This window comes from Ictalurus punctatus, chromosome 21 (genome assembly GCF_001660625.3).
Source record: "Ictalurus punctatus breed USDA103 chromosome 21, Coco_2.0, whole genome shotgun sequence".
In the NCBI taxonomy this organism is placed as follows: Eukaryota; Metazoa; Chordata; class Actinopteri; order Siluriformes; family Ictaluridae; genus Ictalurus; species Ictalurus punctatus.
In genome coordinates, this window is record NC_030436.2 from 1,141,731 (window position 1) to 1,161,102 (window position 19,372).

A 19,372-nucleotide genomic window follows, 5' to 3' on the forward strand; every position below is an offset into this window, starting at 1 on the left:
GTTGGCACCATTTAGCACTCAAACCCACTCAGAATTTTAGCTAAATAGCATAATGTGTAAATGAACTATATCTATGAATTTTGTTCTATCCTCACAAAATTTAAGAAAACTCAGATCAGAAACCTGTTTCTCAGGAACCGTAAATCGGATGGAGCGGAAATGTGTTATTCCGCACGACTACGATAATTTGTAAGGATTTTCTTAATGCCAGCCTGGTAGCTTAAAACATGGCTGCTATCAGTCAGTCGGCTTCCAGCAGACATTTGATAGTGTTAATAATGCTCACTCTTCACAAAACTTGAATGATTGCTTTAGGGACCCAATGAAAAGGATCTGTTGTCACTCGCACTGACTACGTTTACATGGACAGCAGTAATCTAATTATTGACGTTACTCTGAGTAAGATAATAATGTGATTAAGGGGTTTACATGAGTCGCTTTTAGAATACTCCTGTCATGTTCCCGTGTTACATGTTATAGAACATGATTAGATTAACGGCACATGTCATTACGTCACCGCGCCACGCCATCCGACGTCCCTCCAGAATTTCACGTATTGACATACAGTCCATCTTCGTTATGGGACCGTATACAGTTTTGGGGGTTTTTATAAAAAAATTTTTTTTTTTTAATGAAAGCTTCAAGTGCGGTTAATTATTTGTCATGCTGTACGTGCAAATAGACGACTGCTTGAAGCCGTGGGCTGCGTCCCAAACCGCGTACTTACCGTCTATATAGTAGACGAGATGCATGTATTTTTCCCCACTACAGGCCTATAGTAGGCAAGTACGCGGTTTCGGAGCCGCGCTCTCTTGTTTAACCGTAAAACGTGAAACTGCCGTGTGTGATCGTGTCCTGTCGCGCAATGCGGTGAAAACTCCCACACGATGTTAATAGTGTGATTAAGGTGTTTACATGTCTGTGATACACGTCCATAATGCGACTAAAACAGGAGTACTCCACTCGTCTTAATTCCATTGGTGTTTACTTCAAGTATGACTTTAATCAGATTAAGGTAATTAAAAATCTCTGTTTACATGCTAGTTTCTTAATCTGAGTATCGTCTTAATATCAGATTATTGTTGTCCGTGTAAACATACTGGGGTAGTGGCACCTGGGGTCACTGTTCACTTTTTTTAACCAGCAAACAGCATATCTAATGTAAAATAAGGTGTCCAGTAAAGATTTTTTTTTTTTTCATTTTACTTTTGATTGATTGACTTATGCCATAAAAAGTAATGTTTAATGTAATATGCCACAAAAGTGTAATATTAACTCAGATTTCTGATAATTTGCATAATATGCAAAACCCACTTTTGCAATCTGTTCCTTGGATATTTATTTATTTTTTAACCATACTTTCATAACCATGGTGTCGCATTACTCAAGCATTTGTCCATCAAGGGTTATAAAAACATGCTGAGATTTGTGTAGAATATGACTCGCAAGCAGTGGTTGAGAGGCAGCGCTTCATTTACTCAAACAGCCATTGGACATGAAATATTAGATTGATTTGCACAAAACCTGAAAGGCATATTCAGGGCTAGATTTTGAGACTTTTTTTCCCCCTAAGTTTGGGGTGTGGGCGTGAACTTTTCGCCTCGGCTTCAAGTTCAAATATCTAGTAGCTACCTGCGATGCGGTCCCAATGCCATCAGCAACAAACTAGGAATTTGCCTAAGTTGCACAGGCACTCTGCGTTGTCTTCAGGAAATGCACTTTTTTTTTTTTTTTTCATCAGAGCTCTACCAAAATCTGTTTGTCATTGCTGTTTGTATTTCCACATGAAGCAAGTTTATCACCACCCTCTCTTTTTTTGTGTGTGTGTGTAGATGGCGACCCAGTATGTGACCAAGATTGAACTTTCCATATCCTGCAAAAACCTTCTCGACAAAGATATTGGCTCAAAATCAGACCCACTGTGTGTTCTGCTGCAGAATGTGGGAGATGACAAGTGGACTGAGGTATGCAACACTCGACTGGAATAAGTTATTTGAGTTGTGGGATTTAATGGGGTTTAGTGCGGGAGTGGTGTCTAGCTGATACTGACTCTTTTTTTTTTTTTCCCCCCTTTTGTTTTTCTATTTGTGAATTGTAGGTGGACCGCACAGAGAAAGTGAAGAACTGCCAGGACCCAGAGTTTTCTAAAAGACTATGTATTGACTATTTTTTTGAGAGGGTGCAAAAACTAAAGCTCGGTATCTATGACATTGACAACAAATCTGTCGACCTGAAAGATGATGACTACTTGGGAGGTTTTGAGTGTACCCTTGGCCAGGTATCAGCAATTTCACACGCCACATGTTGTGAAGATTTGAGTTTATTCACTTTTCAGCACCCAAGGATAGAAGTACACTTACTCTTGGTGCAACGTTGTGAAATGATTGCTTGTGTCTGTAAAAGTGTTTGGTGGAATGTTTGCATCTGCATGTGTTAATTTCTGCCATAGATTGTGTCAAGTAAGAAGATTACCAACCCCCTTCAGCTCAAACCAGGCAAACCAGCAGGCAAAGGCATTATAACGGTATATCTTGATACTTTGGAAAAAAAAAAAATTGATGATTAGCGTTTGATTCAACATTTTATTTAAAAATGTCTTTAAATCGTTGAAACAGTAATGCTGACTTTTTTGCAGGCCTTGCGCTCCATAATCCACACTGGTAATTCTCACAGCATTTGCATGTTTCGGTGTGAAATCTTTCTGTTTCAGGCTTCTTTTGTAGCCCGCTTTTTACTTTTACAAGTCAAGAGTAACATTTGCCTGTTGATGTCAATCTAAAGGCACTCGTACTGCACTGCTGATGAGTACACCATCAGTTCTCCTGTTCCACAGTTGTCCAGTACCGTTCTTTACTCTTTCACCCCTTGAGTGCAGTGCTTATCATGGACATCTTTTTACAAAAGAGTTTTCAGTGTGCCACCGGTATGATTTCTTCGTACTGGTGATAAGAAAATGTGATGTACTGTTACTTGGGGGCAGTGAGATTTAGCGGTTAAGGCTCTGGTTCAAGCCCCAGTGCTGCCACTGTTGGGGCCCTTGAGCAAGGCCCTTAACCCTCTCTGCTCCAGGGGGCGCTGTATCATGGCTGACCCTGCGCTCTGACCCCAGCTTCCTGACAAGCTGGGGTATGCGAAGAAAACAATTTCACTGTGCTCTACTGTATATCTGACCGATAAAGACTCATCATCATTGATCACACCTTCATTAAAATTAAATTAAATGTTATTAAAATGTGCTGCACGGTTTTTAATATGCTACAAGTTGATTTGCAGTGTATTGTATTGAGAAACTATTTTAAAACGCATTTAAATTAAAGAACCATTTCTTAACTGCTATGCAAACAGCCTACCTAACTAAATAATTCAATATTTTCTCTGAAACAGTTGTTTTAATATGTACTTCCATACTCCAGATTATTAGTAGCCTAGCAGTAAGCAGTTTTAGCTTAATCGACATGTGTCCAGCCAAGAACTGGATCTGGGGACACACAACATTCCTGAATAAATGAACACATTTAGCTTCTCCGTGAAGCTACCGTAGGACACCTGGTTATTATCGAGCTAGATCGTGTTTGCTAAGTGGCACAGCAAGCCTTATATTTGCTTCTTAGCTAGCTCATCTTCTCAATAGACATCTGTTTGAAACGCGTGCGTGTGTTATTTATGGTGCGTGTCACCTTCTCTACCTGTAAGTTTGTGCGATAGTTCTTCCTAAGAAGATTTCTCAGACTTTATAATAGTTACTTTACTATAGATTTGCCATTAACATTTAGCAGTTGTGAGGTTGGGGTGCTTTTACAGCTATCCTACCAATACAGTTTCATTTCATGCTATTAGCTAAACTGCTGTGTAATAGTGTTTTGTTTCACAGATTGTCGCAGAAGAAGTGAAGGACAACCGAGCCATTGTGCTGGAAATCGAAGCCAAAAACCTGGACAAGAAGGTAAAAGGATTATTCACATTTCTTTACTCAGTACTGCCTCCTTATGAAGTCATTGATGTCTCCCATTTTTTCCTATAATTTTGTAGGATATGTTTGGCAAATCTGATCCTTTCCTGGAGTTCTTCAAGCAGGCTGATGATGGCACATGGCAGCTAGTCCACAGGACCGAGGTGCGGATTCAATTCCTGTTATCCAAATTCTGTTCGAGTTACTGACTTACTGGCCTAGAAAATAATGTCTCTTTCTCTCACTTCTTTCAGGTCGTTAAGAATAATTTGAGCCCATCCTGGAAGAAATTCATGGTTTCTTTACATACTTTCTGTAATGGAGACCTGAACAAGCCAATGAAGGTATAACCAACAGCAGGGCTTGTTCCAGTACACACCCTGAATTGTTACTCATAAAACATGGTGTGATCCAGAATGTATAGAGCAATGTTTATTAATATTATATAGAGTATATTTATTTATTAGCAGTACACTCAAACCCTTTATTCAAAGTCCTGCCATTCACAGTACATCAGTGCATTCAGCATAATGGACACTATGCTTAATTGAAATTGGGAATGTGTTGCAGTAAAAAAAAAAAAAATAAATATGGGGGGGAGGGAAAGCATATCACATGTAGTAGCATTAGTGCAGTCATTACTAGTGTCTTTTATTACATTGCAGTTGTTTCTTTTCGTCATAATAGATAACAGCAGTTCTGCCTATTGTGTCGTTTTAAAAAGTAATTAAAATACTGCAATACAGTGAGAGGGAATAGAGGCCTATGAATAGCTGAACTCTCAAACAGAAGATGGGGGTTTAGAAAGTGGAAAGAGGCAATCCAGAAACCAGAAAGAAAAAAAAAGAACTTGACCCTATTTGCATCTGTAATTAAATGTAGCTATTATTATGACAAAACCCTTGCATGTGGACAACTTTAAAGTAACCTGGTTAATTAACAAGAAAGGGTCTAGCAGTTTTCCACACTGAGACGTTGTAGGTACTGTAAGCCAAAGCAATTCGATTCATCAGAAGCATCCGTTATTGTGTAATTGCACTGAATGTTTTAAAAAGCTTGTGTGAATTGAAACACTGGTTAATATGGAAGCAAATCTTTGTTTTCTTTGTTTTGGAAATGTTGGGGCGAGTGCACATGGGTTTGGAATGTGTTTTTTTTTTTTTGCTATTGAAAATAGGCTCCTGTTTGCCTTAAATTCACTGTAGGTATCTTTTTAAGTGTGTACATGTTTTGCATGTGTTTCTGATGCTGGAACCTGTTGAGTCGTAAGCAGTAGCACATTCACCTCCAGTCTTCTCAGTCAGAAGGTGTTCTTGTGTTAAATGCATTAATAAGTCAGTCCGTGTATGTCTCAATGCTAGGTGGCTTGTTATGATAAGGATGAAGATACCAGCTCTGACCTAATAGGAGAGTTCACTTGCACTGCAGCCAGACTGCTGGAGGCTAAGGACCAGGGGGTGAGCAGCTTCACAACTCCCCATCTAAATATCGTGTCTCTGACTTGCTCCCCTTAGGTCCACTGCTTTGATTATGATAGCGATGGCTCACATGATCTCATTGGCGTTTTTCAAACTAAAGTGGCTGAGCTTCTGAAAGTAGACAGTGGTTCTCTGGTGAGACTGTCTTCAATAACAGCTTATTTTAATCTCAGCAGTCTAATAACTTTTCATCATGTTGTCTGTCCTGAATATTCTGGTAATGTTATCAGGTGGAGTTTGAGTGCATTCATCCAGAGAAGCAGAAGAAGAAAAAGAGCTATAAGAATTCCGGCGTTGTCCGTTTCAAATACTGCAAGGTGCGTTTGTGGCTGGATTTTATTTGTTTTGCTCAAATTAAATAGCACACTGACGAAAACAAAGCTGAGCAGGGTGTTTTCCAAAACCATTACATTCTTAGAAATAAGAAGTCAGTTCATCAAACCTTACTTATGACTGGTTTAAAAAAAAATAAATTATAATTTACATTAGGTTGTTAGTATTATTTTTACATTAGAGTTGTTTGTTTGTGTTGTATGTCCTAATGCACAACCTTTTTATTTTTGTCTGCAGATAGAGGCACAGTACACATTCCTCGACTATGTGATGGGAGGTTGCCAAATTAATTTCACGGTACGATAGTTTATTGCCCCTATACAGTTTTTAAACCCTATACACTGCATTTTAAACTCCAAAAGCGTGACTGTCATAGTGTACTATAATTGTTGTAATTATAAAGTCCTACAATAAAGCTTTAACAGAGCATTACACCAAATAGTTAGGTCCTCAAATTCACTGACGCAGCGTAATATATTCATACAGCGCATACGGGTATAGACTTGAGAATATGCAGTCCGCTCCGAAAGTATTGGAATTTTTGGTTTTTGCCGTTCACTGAAGACATTTGGGTTTGAGATCAAAAGATGAGCGAGATGATGGATCAGAATTTCAGCTTTCGTTTCCTGATCTTTACATTCAGATGTGTTAAACAACTTGGACCACAGTTTGTTCGAACCCACATTTTTTATTTCTAGTGATCAAAAAGTCCATGTGACTGACTGGTGTTTCTTGTTGCCCAGGTCTGCCCTGTTAGATGAGTTGTTTAAACAGTTATTAACTCTGAATGTCTACTCTTGGGTTTCGCCTGTGAAGACTGGATTTGTTGTTTAAAAAGGATAAACCGACATCGAGTTTAGAAACTCGATTGCACAAGGATTGGGCATAACCAATACATGAATTTGGAATGTCCTGAAAAAGGAAGTTCATCAGTGGTTTCTAACAACCAGGCATTGAACATGTCAGCCAAGGAAAACAACAGTAGTTGATGATGGAAACATTGTGAGAGCCGTGAGGGGAAAACCGCCAAATCACCAACGACCTCCACAGGGCAGGGGTGAAGATATCACCATCAACCATTCGAAGAAGATCCAAGCCGCCAAAGTGTGGAGAAGGAAAGGATTTGCTCAAGGTCCGAACATGCAGGGTGGAGGTAGTGTCATGGCATGTCATGACGGTGGACTTCATTGGGGTTAAAAGTGAAAGTTTTTAGACTGGCCACGTTAATCACTGGACTTAATCCGAATTGAGCATGTATTTCACCTCTTGAAGAGGAGAAAGAAGGGAGAAACCCCCCGAAGCAAACAACAACTGAAACGCATCACAAAAGACTGCAGCAGTGATGTGCAACTAAATATTAAGTGTTATTTGCTTTGTTACTTGAAGACTATCTGCTCCTATACTTTTGCTCACTTAAAAATTGGACTTGTTGTTCCAGTACTTTTGGAGCAGATTTAATATGAAACCCCCAACCCCCGCTAAAATTAACCCATGGTGATGGTAATCTCAGACTTGTGGTGATTATAGGTGGGTATCGACTTCACCGGCTCTAATGGAGACCCTCGCTCTAAGGACTCTCTGCACTACCTCAGTCCTGATGGGGTAAACCAGTACCTCAATGCAATCTGGTCTGTCGGCCTTGTGATCCAGGATTATGACGTGTAAGCGCATTACTTACTTTAGCTTCTATGTTTTTACCTTTCTGCTTTGACACCATTTGAGGGCAGTATAGCTTCTTTTAACGTGCTGTTCTCTCTCTTTCCTTAGGGATAAATTGTTTCCTGCTTTTGGGTTTGGTGCTCAGGTGCCTCCAAATTTTGAGGTTAGGTGTGCTCCTTTCTTCTCATCTCACTAAATATACTCTTCTTAAACACACTGATGGATTTGACCTTGTCCTACAGGTGTCGCATGAGTTTGCTCTAAATTTCAATCCCAGTAACCCTTACTGCCAAGGTATGAGTCATTAGTCTTGTCTGATTTAAAAACTTATGTGAAAAGTGATATGATCATTTTGTTGAGGTTTGTTCCATTGTGTGTCTGCAGGAGTGGATGGCATCGTACAGGCGTATCGCGCTATTCTGCCACAGCTGCGTCTGTACGGCCCAACTAACTTTTCACCCATCATCAACCATGTGGCTCGTATCGCTGCAACAGCAGCTCAGCAGCCAACTGCAGCGGTACGTTTGAAGCTCTAAAGCTGTTTTCAAAAGGACATTTTAGTGTGGGTCAGTAAACACTGAGTGATACCGGTGTGGTGTTGCTGTGTCTGCGGACAGATCATTTTGCCCATGTGACTTAGAAACTGTCTCGTCAAGATTAATGGCACTTGTTTTTCTTCAAATTGAATACAGTTCACATGAGGATTGAAAACAGAACATTTTAAATTGGTAAAATGTGTATGGAAAATCAAAACTTTAAAATGACTGTTCTTTAACTATGCATATTATTTTCCAACTTTTTTTTTTTTAAACATATATTTTTAACCCTACACTGGAGGAAAGTGTATGTGTACTTGCATTGCTGTCTGTGCTAGCCTGATAATATTTATAATGTAAAGTTTTAAAGGTATAAACGTTTACATTGGGCTTCATGATTTGATTTGGCTCGTCTTGCTTACATTCCGATTTCTCTCTTACAGCTACTGCCTTTAAACATTTTTCTCTAATATAATGTATTTTATTCACATTTGAGAATTTGGGCTCTGGATAACTACAGGTCTTTTAACTGTACACATTATGTATATAATGCATGTCGATTATGTATCAGTTGAGGTTTTAAATATAACAGATTATAAATCTTATTTGTGCTAACCTTTTATGCTTAAGACCACTTTTAGCATTTTCTCTGTTGGCTGTTATCACTCTTGTAATCTGAATCCAGAGGTAAAAGGTATGAATTCCTGTGTGCTGAACTGAGGATAGTCGTAAGCGTTTTAGAGAGTCGTGTCATTCAGCTCTGGGTGCGAGTTATCAAAAGCAATTCTCTTTTCCTCCATCTTGTTAATCATTGACATCACTGACCGACAGTCTACCGAACTGGCTGATTGGTTCTCTCAAAGTATATTCTATAAAAAAAAAAAACGGCTGATTTGGGTTCTCTTGAAATCAGTGGCTGGTTGTGCATTTTGCCGGATACAGAAACACCATTATGAAAACATTCTAATGCAGTGGTACTTTACCAAATTGTTAGTATGTGCCAGTGTTTCCCAGTGCTAGAACTTTCTTAGCACCACTCATTTTGGTTCTTCATTTGCTCTGAGCAAATGACTCCAAGTAGACATGTTTTGAATTATACGTAAGGAATAAAACAGGACAGGGGTATGTTAGGACATGAATCCACACTGGGGTGCTGTGACGTGGCTCAACGTGAAGCAAAGGGGCCTGATTTCTGCTTGATGCGCGCCAAGTCGAAATGTGCAATGTTCTGTAAAAAGCGATTTCATGCACAGTAATGTTGAACACTTCTGCCGTTGCGATGTAATGGGCTATGTCTTAAATTGAACACTCTGACCTTCTATTTAAACACATTTACTCGTCTCTTCTTCATTTAAATTTTTCAACCGTGTGCTGGCGCTTTAATTCAGACGCTTTAAAAATACACATTACTTCTGCTCTGCTGCAGCATGCGGTGGAAGGTTTTAGCAGTGCAGAGCTTACAAGCTGCAGTTTTGTCGTCATTGTCGCCCAGTTCAAAGTAATTCCACACACGAGACATCTTCACATGCAGCACGAATTCGACGTGTTCCCGCCCTCTTTTGATCGACGGGATATAATCGGGCCTGATCGTCGGATGTTTTTAAGCTATCGGCCGATTGTGTAAAAAATGAACTTTATTGGCCGATATATTGGTGCATCTCTAGTCATGAACCTTACTTGGGGAAAACCCTGGTCTACACTAGCTTAGCTTATTTTAGCAGCTCAGACAGCAGTGAACAGATCGTTAACACAACCACTGGTTTTAAAGATTTTTATTCGGCTTCTTTCTGTAACTCATCCTGCCTCATATGACCAAATTTGGATTTATTTAAAAGATGGCCTGTCTTCACACTAAAAATCTTTTGCTGTCATCCTCAGCAATATTTTGTGCTGTTGATCATAACTGATGGAGAGATTACTGATCTGGACCAGACCAAGCAGGCCATAGTGAACAGCTCCAAGCTCCCCATGTCCATCATTATTGTGGGTGTTGGTGAGGCGGACTTCAAGGCCATGGAGGTATTGGATGGAGATAAAGGTGTACTTAAATCTCCCTCTGGGGAACCAGTGGCAAGAGATATAGTACAGTTTGTGCCTTTCAGAGACTTTGCCAAGGTATGTTTCTCATAACAAGTGATTCCGTCTTTTAATTCAGCCACTGATTGCTTGTTAATATGAATTTATGCAATGTAGACAGATGCATAAATGTTTGAAATTGACCAGATTTAATGCATACGCATGATATTTTATTTAATCTCACTATTACTTATTTCTCTTTCCTTTCCTTTCCTTTTCTTTTTTTTTTATTTTTTATTATTCTGCCCTTCTCTTCAGGCTCCCAAAGAAGCTCTGGCCCAAAGTGTTCTTGCTGAAGTGCCTGGTCAGCTGGTGGCTTACTTCAAGCTGAGGAATCTGAGCCCTGTCAACCCTCCTGTTCCTAAAAAATAGAGGCAGGTGTTTGCACGTTCAGGGGGAAAATCATTATGAAGACCTTTTTTTTGTATAATGCAATGAAAATAATGCCTGGCACAGTAGCCTTCGTTAGCCATATTTTCTGTCAAATTTTCCACTGTATTTACACTTTCCAATTTAACCTTCTTCAAATGTTATGGTGCGCAACAGTGATGGTTTTTGAGTTCTGGATTATAGAATTCTAATTGGGTTCTGTCCCTCAATCACTATTCAGTTCATACAAAACAAGTATGTACGTTAAATTACAATTGAAATGTGTTAGCCTGTGTGGTCTTCCATTCTTATGCATCTTTGTGGCTCCTAATAATTGTAATTAGTCTTCCAGCATTCCAGCTTTAAAATAGATACTTTACAATGGGTCACGCAGTTGGAATCGAAACGTTTGCCTTTTCTTGGACGTTAATTGTAAAGAGCAATTACTCCATTCCCAACACACCGCTCAACAAATGCATTTGAAAGCGAGCAGGAATGTTTTAATAAGTCTTCAGTAACCCTGCTAACTCTCCACCGAACGCAGTGTTGTGAATAATCTTGCGTGTACTGCAGTGTGAATTTCTCACATTTGCGGCGTAACTTTTATCTAACACAAAGTATGTCGGTCATTGTCGGTGAAATATTGGATGCCGGCCTAAAATTAATTGCACTTTGTAATTCAGTTACTTCAATTATAGTCTTGCGCTTGGTTTTACATTATATAAAGAACTTTATATATTTACATTATATCAACTTTAATCTGAAAGGGAGAATAGCAGGTATTATCTTCTTGTGTTCATTTGATCTTTAGTAGATCGTGATCATAAGGAATCTCCTTTAGGTCTTAGCTTTTTTTTTTTTTTTTTTTTTTTTTTTTTTTTTTTTTTTTTTTTTAAATAGTATTTGTAGAACTTCTCGATCACTGTGGATTCTGAAAGGTTCCCCGTGTGGAATAGAATTCTCCCGTCGAGCCTCCCTGAAGCAAAATGTGTAGAAATACCAACTATTTGTGTAGCTCATGTTGTGCACTTTCTTAAAATGGTCACCAGAACTGAAACACCAGCACTATGTATATCATGCAATCATGTAGATCAATCAGTGTATTAGGGCTTTTTTCTTTTTTTTTTTTTACCCCCATATATGCAAATGTTCACACCTTGACATGCCTTAATCAAAGTGTCAAATATTCTACACACAGTATATTTACACTTGTACAAGATGCCATATACCAATCCTTGTTGGATACATGCCTTAGATAGTATGCCTAGAGATCAGCATATCTTCCTCTGTTCTGTGCAATGTGTGTGTGTGAGAAAAATGCCACTCAGCAGTTATCACCTGCATCTCTTTTGATTACACTGCTCAGCTATATGCTTTTGCCATTTATTTTTTTTTACAAATAAAAAAAATGAACTGAATATTATGCCTTGGTCCCTCTTCTTTTTTTTTTTTTTTTTTTTTTGTTGACTCCAAATCTTACGTGTTCTCTGTAACCAGTGAAAGTGACATTTTTCACTTCTTTAATACTGAAAAGTACTCTGTACAACAGAGGAAAAAGTTCCAGTTGAGTCATGTGTTGATTCTTAGGTCGTTTTTAGCACGTCCTACCTGTCGCATTACCATGTGCAAACAATAGAAACAAACTACGCACTCGAGGGGAGACAGATTCATTCACGAGACAGTCTTGCACTTTCTCAGTGTTCACTTACTACACCGAGCTTCTCGGTTATTCACAGGCATCAGTCCAATCAAACCGATCGGAGTCGAATCAGACTTTATTCTGATCGTTCTCGTGTTTCTTCAAATGAACAGAATAGATCGACGTTCGCAGCATGTTAACTAGTAGTACAGGACGATAAAGGAGATGTTTCAGGACCAATAAAGACGATCTTCACCGTTGAAACATGTCTATTGCTGTTCAGCTGAGGAAGATTTCAAACCTACCTGGAAAATATGACCGGAAAGTGGAATTGTCTTTTAGGGGTAAGAAGCTAAAATGTCGCTGAACATGCATGTGTGATTTCATTTTTCAACAGTTGGGTGTGTACTGATATTAATGGTAATTATGAATTTTTATGAGGTTGATTGTAACACTGGCTTTTAGGTGTGATCTTTAACCGTTAATTTTTCTGACTCTTGTGTATTAAATATTTATTTGTACATCTTTTATTTTTAATCTTTCCATTGTGATATGTGATGGGCATTCCATGCCTTCATTAAAATAAATCATGTTGTTCATTACCCAGATTTTACTCACAAAACCAAGATTCTCCAGTGTGAAAATATAGCCATTTTTAATGAGGTAAGGAAATATACATTGTTGTTGTATGGTTTCAAGCCTGTGTTATATATAAAATATATAAGAATTTAATGTGAATGTCCGTGTGAACAGGAACTATTTGAAACCAAACTTTTTTTTTTTTTTTTTTTTTTTAATTCTTCTGACGTCTATGTCAATAATACAGAAGAAAAAAAAAACCCCCAACATATTCTAGACCTTCATTATGGGTTGTTTAATATAACCAAACAATGCTGGATAAGAAACCCATCAGAAGTATTTGAGAAACAATTGCTGTGTTTTTAAGAGTTTCAGTAGTTGGCTTTTGTCAGGGAAGAGGTGTGGATCTGTTCCTCACACAAACCGCTCCCTCTGTGCTTAGTCACTCAAGGCACCCTCTAGTTAGTGTGCGCCCATATCAATAAATAGCCAGCGCCCTGCATACACTCGGGAATGAATGTGCAGTGTTTACACTGCTGTCTCTTCCTGGTGTTAAACTTTAACCTATGTTAACAAATGTTCAGATGTTCACGAGTGCTGAAATGGTGATGAAATTCTCTGTTGCAATCCTAGTCAGATGTTGAAAGCAGTTTGATTGTTTCCTACACAAAAATGTGCCTTAATGAGAAAAGATAAAGTTCCACTGGTTTCAGTGCTTTTTGTTGGTGGGGTCACAAAATGGCATATTTTGTACCATCATAATTATGTATTTATTGACTGGAGCCATTGGAACGCTTTATTCCTGAACCTTCCACCCATAGTAACAAGTTAGGAAAGGAATCAAACAAGATTGAGTGTGCGGTTATCGGGAAATAATCCACGATGGGGTGGTGTGATGCGGCCCGACGTTATTTTCCTTTCGAGCAAATCACCCAAGTGTTTTCCACTTCCTCTACCACAGCAATTTCACAATGATTGCAATATGTAATTTATCAATGAACAATGTTATCTTAAACTTATGAGTACATTTAATGTTGTGGAATGCCCACAAGACAAACTAGTTCCTGTTATCATGTGACAGCGGGAACTAGTTTGTCTTGCGGGCATTCCAGATGTTATCGCAGTGTTATTTAAAACAGCGGTTTTGAACCATTATGCGAGTGCGACCCACTTTATGGTTAGGGTTATGCACCACAGTGTGAATGAAGCAAACTGATAAAATGCTGTTAATTAAAATAGCATACGACTCTGAATTTGAACAAGTCATTTACGACCACAAAAATGTAAATTAGAGCATATGCGTTCATTTTGGTTCTTGACACAACCCTTCTGTCACGACTCACGAGTGCCTGTTTTATCCGTGTTTAGTTCAGGTCGGTAATACATTGAAACTTAATGCGGTGACCTTTTTTACATAAATAATAATTTTTTACTACCAAGGAAGTCAATGTGTAGTTCTCACACTGGTAATACTCACTCAGTGGGATGATTGGGCCTTGATGGAGGATGCGAGGCAGTACTGCTGTGGTTCTTGTAGGGCTGAGGAAAAGACGCAAACTATCTTCGACCAGATCACTCAGTTCTCGGGATTCGTCGTACGCGATATCCAAAAATCCACCCATCCGGGTTCTCGGTGAATCTATTGTGTACAGTCATTTAAAATAACTTTTCTCACGACCCAGATTTTAAGAACTGCGGATTTAAACACCACCCTCTTCTCTCAGCAGCCTCTCTTTACCCTGTCTTGAGTTTAATAAGATAAAATTACCTACACAACTGACTGTTGAATCTCATAACAGTCTCACACCTCATAACAAGAACTTAAAAAAAAAACCTCTATTATTATTATTATTATTATTATTATTATTATTATTATTAACCTTAATTACATGGACCATCTGCCACATACAAGTTTCTGTGAAGGACCTGTTACTATAGAAACGTTCATGTATTTTAACGAGCAGGTTAATGTAAACCTGTGATTTGAGGTACAGCCGGCACTACCGTCAGAGCCGTGCTTTTATAGGAAATTAATCAACACATCCCGATTAATATGATTAAAGAATTCGACGGCTAATTATTTTCTAGTTTTGTTGATATTGCGGTTATATTTAATTCTCATGAATTAATTTCCCTTCGATTTAATTGACCAGTCCGATAGGCTTATAACTCTAATTATATATACAATGCCACATATACAATATATTAACACGTAACATCATAGATAAGGTTGGGTGGGATTTCCACTGTAGTCATTATAAAGCCCTTGGCTATGATTCATGGACCTCATAGAGTTTCTGTGGTGTATAGAACTGAATGATTTAATGAGCAAGCTTAACTGGTTGCAACAACTACTTCTACACCTCATTTTCCTGACATCTGTGACGGTCTAGCACTTCAGATGGCCACACTATGGGAAAATAGTGAAGGATGAAGTGCTCTCCGTCAGTGTGTACAACTGCAGCAAGATGTTCAGCAACAGGTCAGTCTAAAAGATATAGATCAGTTTGAGTGAAATATATAACGCCGTCTCTCAGACCTTTTCTTAGTACAGTAATAAATATGGCTGTAGCAACCATTTGATAGTTAGATTATCTTTCATGTATCTGCATGATTTTATCATATTGATTGGTTTAATGTGTGTGTGTGTGTGTGTGTGTGTGTGCGTGTGCGCGCGCATTTGCAGGCTGCTGGGGAAGCTGGTGATCAGCCTGCAGCATGTGGTGACAGCAGGGAGGCTGGTCCTGAGGGAGCCTCTCACAGACAACAACCACAGCTTGACTGATGTGAGTTACTTAGGGGCTAAGCAAAGCTAATACCCTTCCACTTAGCTCCCATTACTGATCAGTCCCAAAATCTACTGCATCTGATGGCTAAAAGATTTCTAAGTGGACCTGCATTAGTATCAGAGACATTAGTATCAAGTGCGTTTGTGTCTCTAAATACATCTCGATATTGAGTTTCAATGCATTTTTGCTTTCAGATATATGTGGAGTTGGATGTGAAGTATCACCCTGTACAAGGTGCGGCTGGGGACTGGACCAGTGAAGACTTCCTCAGGGAGGATGAAAGTGATGAGTGAGTGACATCCATCCATTTATCCATCCATCCATTTATCTACTTACTTATGTTTTTAAAGCAGTGTAATTACATTGTTCTTACTTTGTATGATGTATTTAGAGTCTGTTCATACATTCTTTTATCTTTATAGAGCAGGTCTTGTGATTAGAAACACAGCGTTTCTTGAACCTGGGTACGTAAAGCCAGTCGACATTTACCGTCACGCCAAATTACGGATTTGCATGCTCTTTCAATTTTCACGATCGTGTGATTTTTCAGAAACTTGCGGCCACAGCAGCTGGATCGAGAAGCCAGGACGCTCGGCCGCAGTTTGGTAAAGACCGACAACGAAGATGGAGATGATGATGATGATGATGACGACTACGATGATGATTATGATTTTTCAGATATGGATTGTGCCAGTATGACATTCACGCCGATCTTCAGGTGTTTCACGATGGTTTATTATAATGCATTTGTTTGACATTTGTTCTTGTGATTTATTTCACTATTGGTTATCATTAGATGTGATACATGAGAACGGGCCCAGGTTATTTTATGGAGCGATAATACATTTACTCAGCTTTAATAAGTTAGAATTACCAACCATTTTAATAAGTAATAATAAAGCAGCCTATACAATTGGTGTACACTCACTTCTCTGTAAAAATAAATAAAATGCTAATAGAAGCTATATTGATGTATAGACAGTTTTAGTTGAAATGTGTGCTAAAATAACACATTAATACAGATTGTACTACTTCACAATAAAATAATGTTCATTTCATGGTGCTGTGTGGAGCTAGATCTAGAACTAAAGTGGAATAGGTAAGGTATAATCTTAAAAGTATTGTCATTCAAACTCTATCTCACCAGATCCATTGTCATGTAGGCTATTACTTCAACAAAATGCTGTGCTTTTAGCTTATATTTTTTTAATAATCTACCTCATTTAAGGTGTAAAGGTTGAAAAATCTGAAGGCAAAAGAACTTTCAAGATGAGGATTAGCAATTAGCAAATTATCTCTACAAGAAGGATAACTTGCAGGTGAATATATGAATGGAGCTCATTAACCTATAAATCATATTATTTAGCGAATTATATCATCATGCAAGAAAAATCCAGACAATGATTGGCCGACTAGTTGATTATTCACCTGCTGGCATCTAAGTTAATTAACGTTTTATTTCTAATGCGTTAGGAATCCTCTTTAGCAGTTATCCCTCAGTTACAACCGCATCTTTGCCTCCATGTTTATAACGTAACTTTTAAAAGGGGTGAATTCTTACTACACAGAGCCTGGTTCTGAAAGACAAATCTCACGTTTCTCTGTGTTTGGCTACTTTAATGAATATCTCCTTCAATGTTCTCACACATTTCTTTCCTTTAGCCGATGTGCACCTTTATCCAAGCATGAGCTTGCTGTTGCTCCAAAAGTTAAGTCATTCCAGGTGAGTCCCTGAAGGCCTCATTAGCACATGCTGAAAGTCTGACACACAATGTAAATTTGATCATTATATACATGTAAAGTAAAACCCACTGAACAAAACTGAAAGATGCTCCACTTAAAAACAGATTTGAAATAAACAGCTTTATTATTCTGTAATGTGATGTATTTCTGAGGATTTACAATGCTATCTGGAATTGGGGAGGCGTGATGGAACATGAGGTATTTTCCCCCACCTGCATGTGCATGGTGATATAGTCCAAGAGTCTGGTTGATATCGTTAGTGATTTGTACAGCGTATATGTCTGTAAGCTGTGTTGTATAGAGGTGATGGATATGTTGTGATCTTCATGTTCATTTGACATCCTGCTTTAGGTGAATATCAATGTGATAGAGGCTCAGAAGTTGGTAGGTGTGAACATCAACCCTGCTGTGTACATCACTGTAGGAGATGAGAAGAAACGTACAGCAACGCAGAAATCTACCAACTGTCCGTTCTTTAATGAGGTACATTACTTGTAAAGATTAAAATGTAGAGATCCATCTATAGGAAAGTTTCTGCTCAGACTATTGCTTATCTTCATGTTGTTGTTTTTTTGTCTTTCAGAACTTCATGTTTGAGTTTCAGGAGACCCAAGATGTGCTTTTCGATAAAGTCATTCAGATTTCTGTAAGTGGGCTACGGTGTAAAGCGATACGTTGGAAAATCGAGTTCTCTTGAAATATTTGATGCTCATGTAAACTATTTATTTGAAATTTCAGGTTGTTCACAAAAAGATGCTTGCATTTATGATGACCCACATTGGCTCCTTCAAGATAGACATCAGTACAGTCTACCAGCAGTCAGGTATGCCGACTCATTCTACATGAATCATTAGCAAATACCAATTTAATATCAGAAAATGTTGATGGTGTGTATTGAATCTAAAAATAATCATGGACAGACACTTATCTCAGTCAGTCATTTCCCATTTCTACTAAAATGTATGACATTGGTACAGAGATAACAGTAGGGTGTCCACTTTAATGATGCTAATGAACTCATCAGAGTGTCTGCTAATTACAGGACTCTATAGAGAATAGCATGGTAACTATAATTATTAGTCATCAAGCTAGATCCTAGTTCTTCTCTCTTACCCTCCCCCTCCCCAGACCACCGTTTCTACCAGAAATGGGCTCCACTCACAGACCCTAAAGACACACGCTCAGGGATAAAGGGCTACGTGAAGTGCACGCTGAGCGTTATGATGAAGGGGGACCCTATGGGAATCGCCAGCCTGCCTCCCGCCACCAGTCAGAACGATGACATTGAGAAGTGAGCAAGTGCTAAGACATGTGCTGACTGTATTTTTTCCCCCCGTCAATCATAGATCACTTTTACAGCCTAATTATATCTCATCTCCTGCCGTTCCTAAAATTGCTTTAATATTATTTTGCATTTTTGTTCGCTTCATGCAGAGGGCTATAAAACAGGGTTTTCTTTTAAACAGGAACCTACTGCTTCCTAAGGGGATGCCAATGGAACGACCATGGGCCAAGTTCCTGCTGAGGATCTACAGAGCTGAGGACCTACCCAGCATGAATGCTGGTTTTATGGGCAGCTTCTCCAAAATGATGGGTGATAAAAAAGTCTTCATTGATCCTTATGTGCAGGTCACGTTCGCTGGCCAGCAGGTACTTCCCTTATAATACTCCTTTTTTACTCTTTATCACTAATAAATATAGTCAGATGAACCTGGAGTTGAATATGTTAGTGGGAAATTACAGGAGCACGTAAGCTGAGTGAAATAACCCTGATTGCTATGTGTTTGAAGAACGCTTAAATGGAAGTTGAAGTCGTCTTGTTTAATGTGAGATTTATTTGATTTCATTTGGTCTTTGTATATTATGGATCGTTAGGATGTGCTATAAGTCTAATTCTCATCATTTAAAGGCTTTCTGTAAGAGGCATTTTTCCATAGTTCTCTTAGCCATGAAGCTTAACTGGAGCCAGTTGTTATTTTGAATTTATAATTCACATCTGTGTGTACTAGCTGTTCACTATTCTTTAATGCAAGCTTACACACACCCTAACAGCAGCTCTGTTTGTTCAGTGGGCTGTGGTGCACATGTTTGCTAACAGCATATACAACAATTAGTAATGTACCTGGAACACAAAGTCGGTAGTTTCACTTCTGGCACAGCTGTTCTAATAACATAAGACGCTTTGGACAGTACACGCATGTTCACTATCTAATAAACACTAT

At 38.6% G+C, this 19,372-nt stretch overlaps 2 protein-coding genes across 6 annotated transcripts in view; both read left to right on the plus strand.

The window, feature by feature from the left end:
* Positions 1-11,818, plus strand: part of cpne1 (copine I) — a 33,916-nt gene extending 22,098 nt beyond the window's left edge. For 4 of the 5 annotated variants that reach the window (XM_053674053.1, XM_053674054.1, XM_017450231.3 and 1 more), the window contains exons 2-16: positions 1,833-1,964; positions 2,099-2,278; positions 2,450-2,524; positions 3,872-3,943; positions 4,030-4,113; positions 4,204-4,293; positions 5,464-5,562; positions 5,658-5,744; positions 5,998-6,057; positions 7,288-7,421; positions 7,528-7,582; positions 7,662-7,713; positions 7,804-7,937; positions 9,834-10,070; positions 10,290-11,818. In XM_053674053.1, the coding sequence (XP_053530028.1) occupies positions 1,833-1,964; positions 2,099-2,278; positions 2,450-2,524; positions 3,872-3,943; positions 4,030-4,113; positions 4,204-4,293; positions 5,464-5,562; positions 5,658-5,744; positions 5,998-6,057; positions 7,288-7,421; positions 7,528-7,582; positions 7,662-7,713; positions 7,804-7,937; positions 9,834-10,070; positions 10,290-10,403 (1,605 nt within the window). In that variant the 3' untranslated portion in view covers positions 10,404-11,818. Of the gene's footprint in view, positions 1-1,832; positions 1,965-2,098; positions 2,279-2,449; positions 2,525-3,871; positions 3,944-4,029; positions 4,114-4,203; positions 4,294-5,310; positions 5,407-5,463; positions 5,563-5,657; positions 5,745-5,997; positions 6,058-7,287; positions 7,422-7,527; positions 7,583-7,661; positions 7,714-7,803; positions 7,938-9,833; positions 10,071-10,289 lie in introns of all 5 variants that reach the window. The other variant, XM_017450233.3, reaches the window with a different exon arrangement.
* A 94-nt stretch (positions 11,819-11,912) lies between these two features.
* The window catches only part of fer1l4 (fer-1 like family member 4), a 36,532-nt gene continuing 29,072 nt past the window's right edge, over positions 11,913-19,372 (plus strand). The window contains exons 1-13 of the mRNA XM_017450226.3: positions 11,913-12,383; positions 12,647-12,702; positions 15,012-15,100; positions 15,305-15,404; positions 15,602-15,696; positions 15,830-15,871; positions 15,958-16,125; positions 17,070-17,130; positions 17,502-17,633; positions 17,734-17,796; positions 17,889-17,973; positions 18,279-18,441; positions 18,617-18,800. Coding sequence (XP_017305715.1) covers positions 12,305-12,383; positions 12,647-12,702; positions 15,012-15,100; positions 15,305-15,404; positions 15,602-15,696; positions 15,830-15,871; positions 15,958-16,125; positions 17,070-17,130; positions 17,502-17,633; positions 17,734-17,796; positions 17,889-17,973; positions 18,279-18,441; positions 18,617-18,800 — 1,317 coding nt within the window. The 5' untranslated portion in view covers positions 11,913-12,304. The remainder of the gene's footprint in view (positions 12,384-12,646; positions 12,703-15,011; positions 15,101-15,304; positions 15,405-15,601; positions 15,697-15,829; positions 15,872-15,957; positions 16,126-17,069; positions 17,131-17,501; positions 17,634-17,733; positions 17,797-17,888; positions 17,974-18,278; positions 18,442-18,616; positions 18,801-19,372) is intronic.